At 42.2% G+C, this 18,104-nt stretch overlaps 1 protein-coding gene across 1 annotated transcript in view; it reads right to left on the bottom strand.

Moving 5' to 3' along the window:
* The window catches only part of LOC102838839 (mucin-19-like), a 121,367-nt gene that overhangs the window by 19,886 nt on the left and 83,377 nt on the right, over positions 1 to 18,104 (bottom strand). The window contains exons 43-57 of the mRNA XM_006865345.1: positions 15,279 to 18,096; positions 14,713 to 14,775; positions 12,240 to 12,308; positions 10,376 to 10,441; positions 9,641 to 9,736; positions 8,775 to 8,873; positions 7,951 to 8,037; positions 7,529 to 7,594; positions 6,178 to 6,300; positions 4,478 to 4,564; positions 3,100 to 3,198; positions 2,603 to 2,692; positions 2,285 to 2,377; positions 1,324 to 1,389; positions 1,172 to 1,231 (exon numbers count right to left, since the gene is read on the bottom strand). Of these exons, the coding sequence (XP_006865407.1) occupies positions 1,172 to 1,231; positions 1,324 to 1,389; positions 2,285 to 2,377; positions 2,603 to 2,692; positions 3,100 to 3,198; positions 4,478 to 4,564; positions 6,178 to 6,300; positions 7,529 to 7,594; positions 7,951 to 8,037; positions 8,775 to 8,873; positions 9,641 to 9,736; positions 10,376 to 10,441; positions 12,240 to 12,308; positions 14,713 to 14,775; positions 15,279 to 18,096 (3,982 nt within the window). The remainder of the gene's footprint in view (positions 1 to 1,171; positions 1,232 to 1,323; positions 1,390 to 2,284; positions 2,378 to 2,602; positions 2,693 to 3,099; positions 3,199 to 4,477; positions 4,565 to 6,177; positions 6,301 to 7,528; positions 7,595 to 7,950; positions 8,038 to 8,774; positions 8,874 to 9,640; positions 9,737 to 10,375; positions 10,442 to 12,239; positions 12,309 to 14,712; positions 14,776 to 15,278; positions 18,097 to 18,104) is intronic.

Genomic DNA, 18,104 nt, shown 5'->3' with positions numbered 1-18,104 from the left:
TAAATAAAATTATTTATTTCCTTATAACTAATGTGTAAACTAAATTTATATAAGGAGATTTTATAACAGTAGTTATTACAAATGCAGTAGAAATCTTTGCTAGAAAAACTAAATACAAATAATCTACTACTTAAATTAAGAATGGAAATACAGTCACTACTGCATAGGTTCTGATACTCTGTAAATTTAGAAATGCTAGCTCAAGAAATGTTACCAATAAAACACTGTGTATTATTGAGTGTATTATTAGTCTAGAAACTTTACTACGACCTTGAAATGTTTTGATTAATTTAATCAGTACAAAGAAGCTCTGGTGGTGCTGTAGGGTCAGCACTTGTCTGTTAACCTCAAGGTTAGTGGTTCAAACCCACCTACAGAACTGCAGGAGAAACACGAGGTTTACTGTTCCTATAAAGATTTATGTCCTCAGAAACCCTAGACAACTTTCCTATGAGTGAGATCAGTTCTATGGCATGAATTTTATGTTAATAATCTTCAAGAAAAATTACAATAATTTGTCTTATTAAACAACAGTATTATAATTCTGTCAAATAAAATGCCTCTGATTTTGCTATTTCAGAATAACAAATGCCACAGAATTTAACCTTGTATAAAAAATAATAACTTTAATTTTACTATCTCATTTTATTAACTGTTACTATAGTCCTGTACAGGGTCACTATGAATCGGAACCAACTCCATGGCACATAACTACCACCACCATAGTCCTTGTAGTTAGAAACAGGGGAATTTAAACTTTGTAATTTTAGAAAACAGACTTTTGATTGGTCATTAAAGGCCAGAACACATCCCTGATTTAGGAGCACAAGTTTTAAAGTGCTAACTGTGGATGGATGTATTGGCTCCATCATTTGACTATCTGTGAAACCTAGACTAAGTTTGGTAATATTTTCCTCTAAGCTTCTCCTCACAAAATTGAGTTAACAGTAGTTGTTCTAAGAATAATAGAACTTAAATGAGACCATATGCTTAGGAATATTGTCATTACATCACTGGAATTATTATTATTTCATCATATTTTAACCAGCCAATGAGCATGAAAACATGTCAGAGAATGTGAGGGAGCTTCAAAAAGTTTCTGGAAAGTTCCATTATCATTTAATTCCACGTTTTGAAGTCCCATCATACATCTGACATCCATTTTACTTACTGGTAGTAGCACCTCCTCGAACAGTTGTGGAGCCAGGGATACCTCCTGTGGGACCTGAATCTAAAAATAGAAAGTAATGAGTAGTGCTTTGATTTTAATCTGAACATTTATCAGCATACCTACTTTTAATTCACGTGGTATGGTATCAATACCTGATGTGACAGCTGGACTTTCTTCATTAGTTTCTCTCGAAGTTCCAACAGATACCCCAGGTGTACCTGAATTTAAAGGAAACGAATGAACAAGAATTGTAATAATATAGTAGGTAATCTTACTTGGACTTCCCACTGATGTCTCAAATTTAATTTACTTAACCCAAATTCATGATCTTTCCACCATAATGCTATTCTTTAAGCATTTCCTGTTTCAATAAGTGCTATGATTATCCCTTACTTTGTATCTGACAGAAGCTAGCAAATTACTTTTTACCAAGTCCTCCATCCCAGCCATTGTCAACTTCCCCTGATGCCACCTCCAAAATGCATTTTGTCATTCAGCTTACAAATTATTTCAAAGCATACAAATTAAATTGATGGAGTAATGTTTGCAAATGTAGTACTTAAGTGATTCCTAGGTACCAACAATGTCTTCTTAGAAACTGTAGGCTGATTTTTTATTTCCTTTCTGCCCTAGTTTTCCTACTGCCATGGGATGGAGGACAATGTAATGGGTACCAGACCATTCAGGTTTAAGTCCAGACTTGCACCTCCTAAACAAATTGTCCCTCAGCTTCCTTGTCTGAAAATACAGATAGAAACAGCCCTATCTCACTGGTTGCTGTGAAACTCAATTACATCTTTTATAACTGAAAAGTTCTTGGATCATAGGAAGGTCTCATTATGGGGTTTCTTTTCTCTCTTTCTTTCCCCTCTTTGTTTCAGACTTCTTTGTCTAGGTTTGTCTCCTGAAGTAGTCAGCACTGTGAAGACAATTTCCTATTCTTTTATTATTGTCCTAAAGTACCAAATACAAGCTTGTAAATATGAGATGGGTTGAATCTGATTTTCTCATATTTCCTTTATCATAATTACTTAGAATGCCTTACTTACAATTAGCGTTATTAGTTTTCTCAGAAAACATATGGTGAGTCACAATGTTGTCCTTTCCACTCACCAGATTTTGCAAATGTGGTTAACCCAGCACCTGGTGCTATAGTTGTACCTTCACCTGATTTAGTGGTTCCTCCATATGGTTCTTCAGCTGTGCCTGGTTAAAAGGGGTTATTAACCATTACCTTTACTTGGTTTATTTTACTAAAAGTTAAAAAGTTAACTTACTGCCATTTAAGTAAATTTCAAAACTAGACGTCAATATATCTAGAGCATCCCTTTATCATGTCTCCTTAAGTTAGACTGTTGTTCCAACTTAAACTCATTATCATAAGCCATACTTGTGTTGAACCCCTTACCAGATCACCCAGATGAGTCTCACCTGCTTGGTCCCCAGCAGTGGTGGTCCTAGAACCTGCTATTCCAGTGCTTTCCCTGCCTGCTCCTGTGATAGCTGACCCTCCAGTGGCACCTGATAGTGGGGGATGAAAAATCAATGATGAAAAACTAACTATTCAAGTAGTTTGGAGACACTAATTCAAAACAATAATGTTCTAAAAAAAAAAAAAAAGGCCCATCATTCACAAATTCGAGTCTTTAAATGCCTATTTAAATTAGGCAAGTTTATACACATGCAACAAAAGTAGGAATTGGAAGGAACATTGAATTTTCCACACTAAATGGATAATCAAGAGGATGCTTGATTTGTCTCTGTCAAAATGAATGTTGGGAAGTTGTTATGGTCAGATTGATGCCATTTAAGACAATAATTCCCTTTGATAATATTTCCTAGTATTTAGGTCTATGGCTAAATATGTAAGAATCCAGAGTCCTTGTTAATTTAAGCCCTGCCAAAATCTTAGGGTACCACTAGCTGACCTGCACTCTCTCCAGTAGTGGCGACATCGGCGTCTAATAGACCAGTTGTGCTTCCCCTGCCAACTTCCATAGTGCTTCTTCGTGACCTGCCAGTTGTGTCTGACAGGCAAACAAGCAGTCATGATGACATACTTGGGCAGTAATTCTTATGGAGAGTCAATCCAAAGAATTAATCTTCTAGGAGTTACAGTCATTCATTCAGGAATACATTTAATAGGTCCTTTTAAGAGGTTCAATTCTGATACAGACATGGTGATGGTAACAAGCATGCATAGAGAATGGGCAATCTATTCTCCCATGATTTAGCTGTTTTACAGTAGTAGTTCTATGGAAGGAAACCTGACTTGAATTCAGGTGGTATAACCTCACTACCCGAGGCTCCAGGATTCTTCTAGGCCTTATAGTTGGTCCAGTCCATGGGCCAATTTTTGTTTTGACCAAAAAGAAGTAACAGAATACATTGACTGCACTTTTATCATGGTTCCAGCTTGAAGATCAGAGAATCACAGTACTTTTTAATCTCAGACGTTCAAAGCCTCATTCCTTCAGCTAGTATATAATAATGGCCTCTCTTAAGTGATCTATTTCTCTCCCTTCTATGCCCCCTACTGGATAAATATATTCTGCACAATTCTACCCAAAGATTCCAGATCTTTCTGATTAACAAAGTTTATGGGCTTCCTTGCTTTTTGAGTGAAGTCTTAACTCCCAAACCTGACTTTTCAGATCCCTTCAGTGGGAATCAAATTTTGCCTTTTGTGCCCACTCTCCGTGCTCCCAGCACTTATATCTGGTGTTACTTCCTAATTCAAGGAGCTCTGGTAGCGTAGTGGTTACGAATCAGGCTACGAACCGTAAGGCCAGCAGTTCGAAACTACCAGCCGCTCCACGGGAGAATGATGAGGCATTCTGCCCCCATAAAGATTCACAGCCTCGGAAACCCTGTACAGGGTCGCTATGGATCGGAACTGACTCAACAGCACTTAACAACAACAACAACAACTTCCTGATTCAGGTGTTATGTCAGGTGACACCCCAGTTTTGTCTTATTTATATCAATGAGAGAAAAAGGTAAATAATAAGTATTCTGTTGAGGGATCCTAGATGCTGAGCCCTCATTCCCTAGGCTAGTGGTAGCAGACCCTGCAAAGACTCCTGAGGGTCCTGAAAGAAAGAATATCAATGAATGTTAAACCTGCAACTACTATTCTGATAGAAGTCGACAATTTCCAATAAACAGTAAAAGACATTACCCCTCCAACTTGCCTCAGCCCTGTTTTTTGGTACTAGTTAGAGCATGATTTCACAGATCATTGTCTGCTGGGGAGGGACTGGATGGGAACTGCTGAGGCATCATTAGCAGCCTGGCCTCTCTTACCAGACCCTGGGGTTCCAGAGCCTGCTTCTCCAGGGCTGCTGCTCCTTCCGACTCCAGAGGTTGTTCCAGGTGGTACCCCAGGTGTGCCTGATTTTTTAATCATATGAAAAGAAAATCAGTTTAAGAAAAAGTGAGATCCTCTTACGAGGTGGTAGGGGTGGTTGTATGCCATCTAGTCAGTTCTGATGCATAGCAACCCTATATAAGGTTCCCAAGGCTGTCAATCTTGACTGGAACAGAAAGACTCATCTTTCTCTTGCCTCTTGACAGCGACCTTAAATATGCTTGCTTTTCCCTTAAAAACAATGTATCCCATAAATTTCATGGGTGCTTTAAATTCCTTGTTGTTAAGTGCCAATGAGCAGACTCAGAGACCATGTATAGGGTTTCTCAGTAGCAGCTAGTGAGTTTTAACTGCCAACTTTGTGGATCAAACCAGCCTTGTAATTGAGTACTTATCCTATGCAAGGTAAATCAAATAGATAAGCCTGATAATATAATGGCTACTTTAAGGAACTCAGTATTATGAAATATAGTGATCACGTATGTCATTCAGTGTTCAACATCGGAATTCTTACTAGATGCCTTATGCTTCATCATATACCTTATTCCCATGTGATTAACTCCTGTGTTGTTTAAACGTTGTCATCTCATCTCTAAAAGACTAATTAATCACTCTCTCCAAGAGAAAGTAGAATTAGAGCAGGTATATTGACCTAATGTTTTTCCTATATTTTTCAGAGCACCTAACTGTATTAATCACACAACAAATGTTTGCTATAGGTTTCTGATTTTTTTTAACTAAGCATTACATGGGCTCCTGGTATGGGGCTATAGGATGAGTACTGGACTAATAACCAAAAAGTCAGTGGTTCAAACCCACCAGCTGCTCCTTGGAAACTTTATACAAGGATGCTGTGAGTCAGAACCGTCTCGACGGCATTTAAACAAAAGCAAGAGTTACAAAATTGGATTGATTAAATTCCCCAGGAAACATAATCCCTGTCTAAACTTTGAGCAAAAGGCTCACGTGTACCAACAGGATTTCCTATTGGTTCCGTCCGTTTGTTACCTGATGTGTTTTCACCACCAGCTCCCGTGGTGGCTGCATCTGTTGTTCCTGTACCTAATTGAGAAGAGCAGTGTTTTGTTTTGTTTTGAATTTAGATGCAAAGAAAGCACTCATACTTTCACAGCTTTATTCATGTCATTAGCTTCAAAAATGCTGTCCTTAGTCCCTTAATTTCATTATAAAAATCAGTGGTTTTGGCTAAACTTGTGTTTGGCCCCCCAGCTGTGGTTTTGTTTACCTGCTGGGTTTCCAGCACTGGGGGTCCTACTGCCTGATGCTCCAGCTGTGTTTCTTGTGCCTATTCCTGTGGTCACTCCCAGAGACTCTCCTGTTGTTCCTGGTAAGCATAGTAACAATGGGCTCAATTGATAGTGTTTTGATAATTGTGTGGCACTATGGGTTAATGCACTGGACTGCAAAGTTGGTTTGAACTGCACTGGTGGTTCAAGCTTACCAGCTGCTCCTCAGAAACACTATACAGGGTCAATAGGGATCGGAACTGATTCGACAGCATTTGATAACAACAGCAAACTTATTAAAAACACACTGATGAAAAGAAACAGAATTCTGACCCATAGTTATTAATGACCACATAAGCAACTGCCTGGGAGTGCTGTCTACACCTCACCTGATGCTGTCACTTCACTGCTTTGTGATCCAGTTGTTCCACTTGGTCCTTTAGGTGTACCAGCTGATGGCCTGGGAGTACCAGATGACGCTCCAGGAGTCCCAGCTGCTGGTCCCATTGTCCCTGTCAAAATGAAGGAAAATGATAATATCATGATCGTTTGTTATAATCAGAGGAATATGTGACTTTATATCTCCAAATACTTAGTCACACCTCTCCATTCTTGTGCCATTGCTCCAATTTTGTTCTTACAAATTTAATGATAAAAATAATCACCTAGTACGTTTGTTAAATAGAGACATGTTTCTACCTGCTCCTGATGCCCACCAAGATTCAAATAATCTGAATTGACAGGAGTGGAGCCTTGGAGTATTAGCATCTAATAAACACATCTAGGAATATAACCAACAGATGGTTATAATGACAGGAAATCTAGGTCATACCTCTACTCTACATTTGAAATAGCTTTACATTGGGCTCCCTATCTCCAGTCTACTTTTATTTCATTCCATTCTATCTGACTGAGTGGCCTGTAAACTTTCCATTTTATTCTTGAACAAGCTCTATATGTTTTCCCCTTTATCTACCTGTCTGGCTTCTGGTGGTTGTGGTCCGTGTTGGTGAGACTCCATTTATGCCCTCACTCCCCCCACCTACAGGGATTCCTGAGGTTCCTGAAACCCATGAAATTATAAGTAAGGCGGCTTAATTTTATTAGAATAAAAGTGTTAGCTTACTAAATTATTACTTTATCACCTTGTGAGTTTCTCATGAAATACATGTCTGATATGTCTTTATTCCCCTGAAAACGAATATATCCTTAAAATTTTATTCAGTTTACTAGTGTTTTAAAATTTTGGTCAGAGATTAGGAATACAGATTTACCAGAATTAGCAAATAAAAATATAGCTTATAAAGCCCTGATTACAACATCCCATCATTTAAAACAAAATAATTTTGCTGTTTTTAATCCCCAACTAATCAATTCTCTTCTTACTAGAATGGTCTCTAGAGTGCCTACTCCAACACTTGTCTATTAACATTACCTTAAACTTTAATTATCTTCTGCCCTGTTTTCTTTTTTTTTTTTTGCTTTTGGCAGGTGTATACATATTAATTCCTCATTAAATATATAAGTCACTGGTGCCTTACTCTTTTCCTTTTATGTCCTCAAGAGTACACAGCACAACGTTATACAGATAATAAATTTTCTAGATTTATTTCTGATCTACAGATGTTTGGACATCACACAAATTACAATTATGTTCCCCAGGAAACCTAATATTTGACAACATTTGAAGAAACCACATTTCTTTGGTTGGATTTAGTGCTAGGTTTGCTTGTTCAGTACCTGATGCTCCAGAACTGCTTATACCAGCTGCCCCAGTGGTAGCTCCAATTTCCTCTCCAGTTGTTCCTAATTAAAGAAACAAGGATGTTCAGCTTTACATTAAGATTTGCCTGATGTAGCAAATAAAAATCCCACGTCTACTAGAACTACATTATACTTGTGATGAAATCAATTTTGGAGTATCTGAACATTTAACCAGGTCATCAGAAGTTCACAACACAGATGCAATATTTAAAAGATTGAAACTAAGCTTCTCCACAGGAGTCCTGGTGTGGCGGTGCAGGTTGGTTTGAACAGCAAGGTCAGCAATTCAAGCTCACCAGCTGCTCCTTGGAAACTGACTCGACAGCATTAACAAAAACAACAAGCTTCTCCAAAGATTCAGCTGTGACTACTTCACTAAAGCAAGGAATCTCACTTACCTGCTTCATTTCGAGAGACTGTGGTCCTAGATAGTCCAGGAGAGCTTTCACCTGCACTTGTTATCCCAGCTGATGTGCCAACCGTGCCTAATGGCAAGGAGAAAGAGGACAATTATTCACAGAAACACTCTTTAACTCTGGGATCAATTGGTTTCTAAACTAAGTATATGAAACATGCTGCACCATTATCAGTCTATAGACATACCACCCTGAATGCGCCCGATCTTGTTTGAACTTGAACTAAGCAGGGGCAGGCCTGGTTAGTACTTGGATGGGAGATCACCTGGGAATACCGGGTGCTGTAGGCTTTTGGGGCTCCTGGTATGGTGCTGTAGGATCAGCACTAAACGTGAACCACAAGGTCAGCAGTTCAAACCCACCAGCTGATCCTCAGAAACCCTATACAGGGTTGCTATGAGTCAAGAACGAACTTGACGGCTTTTAACAACAACACACCTTTATCAATTCAATGATTAATTTCTAGTATCTGAAGTTGCTAAATCATAGTTCAGTATGATAGCTTAGATAAAAATGAGAGCTATAATGTTAGAGTACACAGGTTGGGGTCCCTGCTCCATTAAAATTTATTAGCTAAAGGACCTCAGGCAAATCACTTTACTACTGTGGTCTCAACGTCTTCATCTGTAATGTGAGGCCCACTGCCTAGAGCTGTTGAGGAGACAAAATGAGTTGATGAGATTCTCAGGATAATGTCTGGCACATAAATGCCAAGTAAATGTTAGCTAGCTATAGAAGTGTTTGAGGCTATTTTAGTAAGAATGATGAGGTTCTTGCACAAGGCACTGAATTCTCATCTTCCTTACCTGTTTGACTGCCAGAGGTTGTGGCTGTGGTAGCTGCAATTCCTTGTGTGTTCTTACTCTCAGGGATGGTGGTGGAACCAGAAGAAGCATCAGGGGTTCCTGAAACCAACAGAGGAGCATGGTAATCACTCCCAATTACTCAACTCTAGACCGTAGAAGAATTGATGCCTTTGAGTTATGGTGTTGGAGGAGAATATTGAAAGTGCCATGGACTACCAAAAGAACCAATAGATCTGTGTTGGAAGAAGCACAGCCAGAGTGCTCCTTGGAGGCCAGGATGGCCAAACTTCGTCTCTCACACTTTGGACATATTGTCAGGAAGGACCAGTTGCTGGAGAAGGAGATCATGTTTGTAAGATGGAGGGTCACAAAAAAAGAGGAAGACCCCCAGTGAGATGAATTGGCAAAGTGGCAGCATCAATGGGCTCAAGCATGGCAACAATTGTGAGGTTGGCCCAGGATGGGGCAGAGTTTCTTTCTCTTGTGCTTAAGGTCGCTATGAGTCGGTACCGACTCGATGGCACCTAACAACAATAACAACATTCTTAAGGAGCTGGATGGTAGTTCAAGCTCACCAGCCACTCCTCAGAAACCCTATACAGGGTTGCTATGATTTGGCACCAATTCAATGGCACTTAACAACAACAAATCTTAACAGCACTGACTCCACACCACATAACCACCACCACTACCTCCATTCTTATCTTATTAAACGAAGATGAGGCTATGGATAAACTGGGCCCCTGAGACACTGAATATGACTTCCCTTACCCCTACAGTGAACTATAATTGGACCCTTACTCCAGTTCACAGCCTGTTGAGGAAAGCCTGGTGGGGAACTGGGGAGACATTCCTTCCAGACTTGCCTGACTTCCCAGGGCTCGTGGTTCCAGGGTCTGCTTCCCCAGTGCTGCGGCCATCTCCAGCTCCAGAGCTTGTTCCAGGTGATTCCCCACGTGTGGCTTAATTTTATAATACAAGAAAAACATCAGCTATTTATAATGTGATCTCTTAAAGAAGAACTCCTGAAATGTGTGTGTTTACTCCCCTGAATAAATGAAAATATCCCTAACATTTCACAGTTTCCTGGTGATGTATATTTTTTACCTAAGAAAAGGGATATAGAATCGCCAGCTTTAGAAAATGAATATATCATGATTATAGTATCATATCATTTAAAAGTTAAATTTTTGTCATTTTTAAATCCCCAAGAATCAGTTGTCTTACTAGAATTGCTTCTGGAGGTCCTACTCCAATGCTTGTCTCTGAAGATAACCTCGACTTTGATTACCTTTTGCCTTGTGTCCCCCCTCTCCCCCGCCCCCCACACACACTTTGGAATGTAGATAACTTTTAATTTCTCTCCATAAAAATTAAAATTCACCCAAGTTTTACTCTTGTTCTCTCATGCTGTCTAGATTACCCAGCACAATATTATACTTATAATAAATATCCCTTCATTTATTTCTGACCTTCAGCTATTTTAACAATACAAGTAATAATTATAAAATTGCTTAGGAAACCTCATCTCTGACAAAATTTGAAGACAAGTAATCCCAGTTCTATCATTGTATCTGGAGCTGGGTTTGCTTGCTCAGTACCTGGTACTCCAGAGGTATCTTCACCAGTTGCCCCAGTGGTAACTCCATTTCGCCCTCCAGTTATTCCTAATTGAAAAGAACATGTCTGCTCAACCTACATTGGGATTGGCCAGATGCAGCAAATAAAATGCAGAATCCCCAGTTAAAGGGGAACTCTATATAAGCAATGAACAACTGTTTCCTACGAAACAGTACTACATGAAACATTCTTATAAAAAAAAATACTTTTTGTTTCTAGGAAATTCAAATTTAACTCACATCTTGTATTTTATCTGGAAATTCTAGTCTTTGTAGTAGTTATGAGTCGGGCTGCTAACCTCAAGGCCAGCAGTTTGAAACTACCAGCCATTCCAAGGAAGAAAGATGAAGCTTTCTGCTCCTGTAAAGATTTAGAAAACCCTGTGCAGGGTCACTATGAGTCTGAACCAACTCCACAACACACCACCACCACCACCACTATAGATGTTGTTGTTGTTGTTGTTGTTAAGTGCCATCAAGTCAGTTCCAATTCATAGCGACCCTCTATAGGGTTTCTGAGGAGCAGCTGATGAGCTTGAACCACTGACACTGCGGTTCAAACTGACTTTGCAATCTAGCGCATTAACCCACAGAGCCACACCAAGACTCCTAGTTTGGATAAAATGATCTTTAGAGACATTTTCGAGTGTTTTTGTGGGGTTGGGAATGCAATAGGACTTAAGTTATCCATGATCATTTGTTCTCAAATTAAAACCATTTCCAGTTGTCATTATGTTGACGATTACTCATGGTGACCCATGTGTATCAAAGTAGAACTCTGCTCCATAGCATTTTCAAAGTCTGAATTTTTCTGAAGTAGCTCACCAGGACTTTCTTCTGAGGTACCTCTTAGAGGACTCCAACCAGCAACCTTTTGGATAGCTGCCAAAGTCTTTAGCCCTTTGCACCATCCAGGGACTTTATTAAAATCATAAAACAACCAAACTCCTTGCTCTTGAAGTGACTGTGACCAGTCGTGGCCCAGACACTAGGATCACTATGAGCTGGAACTGACTCAACAGCACTTAACAACAACAATCTCTCAGAAGCCAAATGATATATTTTTCTCATAGAATAAATAGTTGGCAGGTTTAAACTGCAGACCTTTTGCTGAGTAGCCGAGTGCTTAATCACTGCATGATCAGGGTCCTTATTAAAGCCATTTGTTGCTGTGTACAATGGAGTTGGTTCCTAATTATAGGGTTTCTGAGATCAGCTGGTGGGTTTGAACTGCTGCTCTTCGGGTTAGCAAGCCCAATAACTAGCCTCAGTTAAATCCACTTAAACTCCTCATAAGAATGTGAGGCCTCAGCTGAGTGTGTGATCCTCCCCCACCAGAGCACCCAGGCACCCTGAGCCTTGCCTGCTGGATTCCCAGCTGTGCTGGAGCCAGTGAATGACGGCCAGTCCCAGGGGTCGTTTCAACAGACTCTCTGGTCACATCTGATAATCACAATGTTGGAAGAGCACATACTTATTGTGACGGCACAGCAGTGCTTTGGGGGAGTCTCTGGTAGTGTAGTGGTTATGAATCAGGCTGCAAGCCACAAGGTCAGCAGTTCGAAACTACCAGCCGTTCCGCGGGAGAAAGATGAGGCGGTCTGCTCCCATAAAGATTTACAGCCTCGGAAACCCTGTGTGGGGTTGCTATGAGTCGGAACCGACTTCACAGCACATAACAACAACAACAACAACATAGAAAGTGGTGGTGGCGGTGCTTATGTACTATGGAGTAGGTTTCAACTTGTAGAAATATAAAACTCCACTTGAGATGTCAATCATTTATTTACGGTTCTACATTATTTGTTGGATGGTATTTGGTTGATGACTGATGCCCTATATTCACCTGATGTCCCTTCAGATGGTGTCACTTCCCTGTCTGGAGTTGTTTCACCACCTGATGATCCAGTAACCCCTTTTAGAACAAACAAAAACTATATATCATCTTACATTAGCAAAACACAGCATGCTATTCTTCAGTTTCCAAATATTTTGCATGTGCATTTTCACAAGTCATTAAAAATGTAATCAAGAGGATCTCGGTCTTTCTTGCCACATATTCAGATATCCTAATGTCTTGGTTCTCTACACAGACTACACATTGAAATTAACTGTGAGGTTTAAAAAATATATACCTATAACGGGGCCCCTTTTCTTGGGATTCAGGTTCAATTACGCCATCATAAGCTCTTTAGTTGTTGTTGTTGTTATGTGCCATGGAGTCAGTTCCGACTCATAGCGACCCTGTATAGGGTTTCTGAGGCTGTAAATCTTTACTGGGAGCAGAAAGCCTCATCTTTCTCCCATGGAACAGCTGGTAGTTTTGAACTGCTGACCTGAAGGTTCACAGCCTGATTCGCAACCACTACACTACCAGAGCACCTTAAGCTCTTTTGCATTAGTGTCAAAAACTTATCTAATTGACTTGAATTTGTAGCCAGGATTTGAATTGTTAGCTATGTTATTAGTGGTGGTGTTAAATGCCGTTTGGTCCATTCCAACTCATAGCAACCCTGCACAGAGTTTCCAAGGAGTGGCTGGTTGGTTTGAATCAACAGCCTTTCGATAACAGTCCGGTGCCTATCCTACAGTGTTACACCAGAATTCCCATGCCACAATCACTGTCTCAGAAGTTTTAGGACAGGAACAATACTTAAATTACTAGGAACCTGGGAATGTGTATGCTCCATCAGGACACCCAGGAGTTCTACTGATTGTACATGACTAAGGAAATAACTATTTATTGCTACATGTAATACTTCTGGTCAGTGCGTGGGCTCCCTAACGCTGAGCTCTTTTTATTCTGTTCCATTCTGTATGATACTGACCAATTTAAACAATGAACATTCCATTTTACACCTGCAAAATTACTAATTTGCTATTAGAGGTTGTGGCCAGCCAGGGTTGTTGCTGTTGTTAAGTACCATGGAGTCAGTTCCGACTCATAGTGACCCTGCACAGGGTTTCTGAGACTGTAAATCTTTACGGGAACAGAATGTCTCATCTTTCTCCCAAGGAACCACTGGTAATTTCGAACTGCTGATCTTGTGGTAGGCAGCCCAACTCATAACCTCTATGCTACCAGAGCTCCTGGCCATCCAGGGTAGCTGAGGCTTTATTAGAGCCTTCACTCCCAGGACTGGTGGTGGTGTAGGCACAAGAGATGACCCTGAATGCTGAAACCAAAGACCAGGGTAGATGTTAAACCTGCAGCTACTATTCTATTAAGAGAAGTTGGGAATTTCCAGATAAATGGAAGTGAAAGACACTACCCCCTCCAACTTGCCTCAGCCCTGTTTTCTGGTACTAGTTAGAGCATGATTTTACAGATCATTGTCTGCAGGGGAAGGACTGGATGGCAACTGCTGAGGCATCATGAGCAGCCTGGCATCTCTTACCAGACCCTGGGCTTCCAGAGCTTGCTTCTCCAGGGCTGCTGCTCCTTCCGACTCCAGAGGTTGTTCCAGGTGGTACCGCAGGTGTGCCTGATTTTTTATCATATGAAAAAATGTCAGTTTTATGAAAATGACCTCAAATAGGCTTGATTTTTTTTTTTATTCCTACGGAAAGTAAATCAGATTGATAAGTCTGATGATGGTACAATTGTAAGGTGTTGATGTGAAATACAGTAATCATGCAGCTCATTTGTGTGTTCAACATTGAATTATTTTGTCTCTTCTAACTTCTGGTAGCGTAGTGGTTACGAATCGGGCTGCGAACCATAAGGTCAGCAGTTCGAAACTACCAGCTGCTCCGCGGGAGAAAGATGAGGCTTTCTACTCCCGTAAGGATTTACACCCTCGGAAACCCTGTACAGGGTCGCTATGGGTCGGAACCGACTCGAAGGCACTTAACAACAACAACAACTTTATGTCACAGCACAGACCTTTTTCCCACTTGATTAACTCCTATCTTGCACACATTTTGTCTTTCCAAGATAAAGCAGAATGAGAGCTGAGATACTGACCTACTAAGTTTTCTATGTTCAGAATACCTAACACAGTACTAGGTTCACAGAAAATATTTGTTGGTGTATTGCCAGTCTTGATGGCACTGGACATGACACAAATAACAATACTTAAATTACTAGGAAAACCTATTGTTGCTGTTGTTGTTTCTATGTACTTTCCAGTTGGTTCCTACTCATAGTGACCCTGTATAGGGTTTCCTAGGAGCGATAGTGGTTTTGAGCCGCTAACCTTGCAAACTGACCTTTTGGTCCAGCACATTATCCTGCAGCACCACACTGGTACCCCTAGAAAACCTTCTCCTTGACTAAATTTTGACTGGATTTCATATTAGTTCTGCTCCTTTATTACCTGATACTCCAGATGTATTTTCACCAGTAGCTTCAGTGGTGGCTACATCAGTTGCTCCTGTACCTAATTGAGAAGAACAGTGGTATTTAATTTAAACACACAGAAGCAATCACTCTTGAATACTTTCCCAGCTTCATTCGTGTCATTAGCTTCTCAAATGCTGTTCTTTGTCACCTTTACATAATCTCATTATAAAAATCTGTGATTTTGGCTAAACTTATGTTTGGCCCTTCACAGCCCCTCAGCTGAAATGTTTCCAGCATTGATGGCCCCAGTGCCGGATGATTCAATTGTGCTTCCTTTGTCTGCTACTGTGGTCACTCCCAGAGACCCTCCTGTTGCCCCTGATAAACATAGTAACAATGGGCTCAAACAACAGTGCATCTGAAGGAGATTCAGGAATTCAAGTAAAAACTTCAATCCTTTTGAAAATGTTTGTCTTTTATCCATCATCTACATATTTTAACAGTTGACTTTTGTTAAAAACTGGAAATGATTCAGAACTTTAACTTGTAATTATTATTGACCATGGAAGCAATGGCTTTGGAGTGCTGTACTAAACTCACCTGACTTGCCTTCAGATGGTGTCACTTCGCTGCTTGGTGCTCCAGTTATTCCATTTGGCCCTTTAGGTGTACCAGCGGATGGTCCCAGTATACCCTCTGATGATCCAGATGTACCTCCTGATGGTCCCTGTGTACCACCTGATGGTTGTGGTGTACTAGCTGAGGGTACACGTGTACTAGCTGATGGTCTTGGTGTGCCAGCTGATGGTCCTGATGTATGAGCCGATGATCCAGGCGTACTAGCTGATGATCTAGGTATACCAGGTGATGGTCCCTGTGTACCCTGTGATGGTCCCTGTGTACCAGCTGATGATCCAGGTGTAACAAGTGATGGTCCCTCTGTGCGCCTTGAAGGTTCCTGTGTATCCTCTGATGGTCCCTTTGTACCAGCTGATGGTCCACGTGTACCATAAGATAAACCATGTGTACTAGCTGATGGTCCCTGTGTACCAGCTGATGGTCCCTGTGTACCAACTGATGGTCCCTGTGTACCTTCTGATGGTCCCTGTGTACCAACTGATGGTCCCTCTGTTCCAGCTGATGGTCCCTCTGTATCAGCTGATGGTCCACGTGTACCCTCTGATGGTCCCTGTGTGCCAGCTGATGGTCCCTTTGTACCCTCTGAAGGTCCCTTAGTATCAGCTGATGGTCCATGTGTACCCTCTGATGGTCCCTGTGTGCCAGCTGATGGTCCCTTTGTACCCTCTGAATGTCCCTTTGTACTAGCTGATGGTCCACGTGTACCAGCTGATGGTCCCTGTGTACCATCTGATGGTCCCATTGTACTAGCTGATGGTCCCTGTGTACCTGCTGATGGTCCCTTTGTACTAGCTGATGGTCCACCACGTGTACCAGCTGATGGTCCCATTGTACTAGCTAATGGTCCCTTTGTACCAGCTGATGGTCCCATTGTACTAGCTGATGGTCCCTTTGTACCAGCTGATGGTCCCTGTGTGCCAGCTGATGGTTCCTTTGTACCCTCTGATGGTCCCTTTGTACTAGCTGATGGTCCACGTGTACCAGCTGATGGTCTCTGTGTGCCAACTGATGGTCCCGGTGTACCAGCTGATGGTCCCTTTGTACCCTCTGATGGTCCGTTAGTACTAGCTGATGGTCCATGTGTACCAGTTGATGGTCCCTGTGTACCACCTGATGGTCCCTGTGTGCCAGCTGATGGTCCCTTTGTACTAGCTGATGGTCCATTTGTACCAGCTGACGGTCCTTGTGTACCAACTGATGGCCACTCTGTTCCAGCTGATGGCCCCTGTGTACCAACCGATGGTCCCTGTGTGCCAGCTGATGGTCCCTTTGTACCAGCTGATGGTACAAGTGTACCAACTGATGGCCACTCTGTTCCAGCTGATGGTCCCTGAGTACCAACTGATGGTCCCTGTGTACCAGCTGATGGTCCCTTTGTACCAGCTGATGGTCCAAGTGTACTCTCTGATGGTCCCTGTGTACCAACTGATGGTCCCTGTGTGCCAGCTGATGGTCCCTGTGTGCCAGCTGAAGGTCTCTTTGTACCCTCTGATGGTCCCTTTGTACTAGCTGATGGTCCACGTGTACCAGCTGATGGTCCCTGTGTACCCTCTGATGGTCCCATTGTACTAGCTGATGGTCCCTTTGTACTAGCTGATTGTCCCTTTGTACCAGCTGATGGTCCCTGTGTTCCAGCTGATGGCCCCTTTGTACCAGCTGATGGTCCACGTGTACCAGCTGATGGTCCCTGTGTACCCTCTGATGGTCCCTTTGTACCAGCTGATGGTCCCTGTGTTCCAGCTGATGGTCCCTTTGTACCCTCTGAAGGTCCCGTTGTACTAGCTGATGGTCCATTTGTACCAACTGATGGTCCCTGTGTGCCAGGTGATGGTCCCTTTGTACTAGCTGATGGTCCAAGTGTACCCTCTGATGGTCCCTGTGTACCAACTGATGTTCCCTGTGTGCCTGCTGATGGTCCCTGTGTGCCAGCTGATGGTCCCTGTGTGCCAGCTGATGGTCCCTGTGTACCAGCTGATTGTCCCTTTGTACCTTCTGATGGTCCTTTTGTACTGGCTGATGGTCCACGTGTACCAGTTGATGGTTCCTGTGCACCCTCTGATGGTCCCTGTGTACCCTCTGATGGTCCCTGTGTGGCAGCTGATGGTCCCTTTGTGGTAGCTGATGGTCCACGTGTACTCTCTGATGGTCTCTGTGTACCAACAGATGGTCCCTGTGTGCCAGCTGATGGTTCATTTGTACCCTCTGATGGTCCCATTGTACTAGCTGATGGTCCCTGTGTGGCAGCTGATGGTCCCTTTGTACCAGCTGATGGTCCACGTGTACTCTCTGATGGTCTCTGTGTACTAACAGATGGTCCCTGTGTGCCAGCTGATGGTTCGTTTGTACCCTCTGATGGTCCCATTGTACTAGCTGATGGTCCCTGTGTACTAGCTGATGGTCCTTGTGTGCCAGCTGATGGTCCCTGTGTACTGTCTGATGGTCCCTTTGTACTAGCTGATGGTCCCGTTGTACCAGCTGGTGGGCCCTGTGTACCATCTGAAGGTCTCTGTGTGCCCTCTGATGGTTCCTTTGTACCAACCGATGGCCCCTTTGTACCGTCTGATGGTTCCTTTGTACTAGCTGATGGTCCACGTGTACTAGCTGATAGTTCCTGTGTACCCTCTGAAGGTCTCTCTGTACCAATTGATGGTCCGTGTGTGCCAGCTGATGGTCCCTGTGTACCCTCTGATGGTCCTTTCGTACTTGCTGATGGTCCACGTGTACCAACTGATGGTCTCTGTGTACCCTCTGATGGTCCCTGTGTGCCAGCTGATGGTTCCTTTGTAC

The sequence above is a fragment of the Chrysochloris asiatica genome, unplaced genomic scaffold (genome assembly GCF_000296735.1).
Source record: "Chrysochloris asiatica unplaced genomic scaffold, ChrAsi1.0 scaffold00077, whole genome shotgun sequence".
Taxonomy (NCBI): domain Eukaryota; kingdom Metazoa; phylum Chordata; class Mammalia; order Afrosoricida; family Chrysochloridae; genus Chrysochloris; species Chrysochloris asiatica.
The sequence above is the reverse complement of the archived record's forward strand: the minus strand, read 5'-3'. Positions and strand labels throughout refer to the sequence as shown.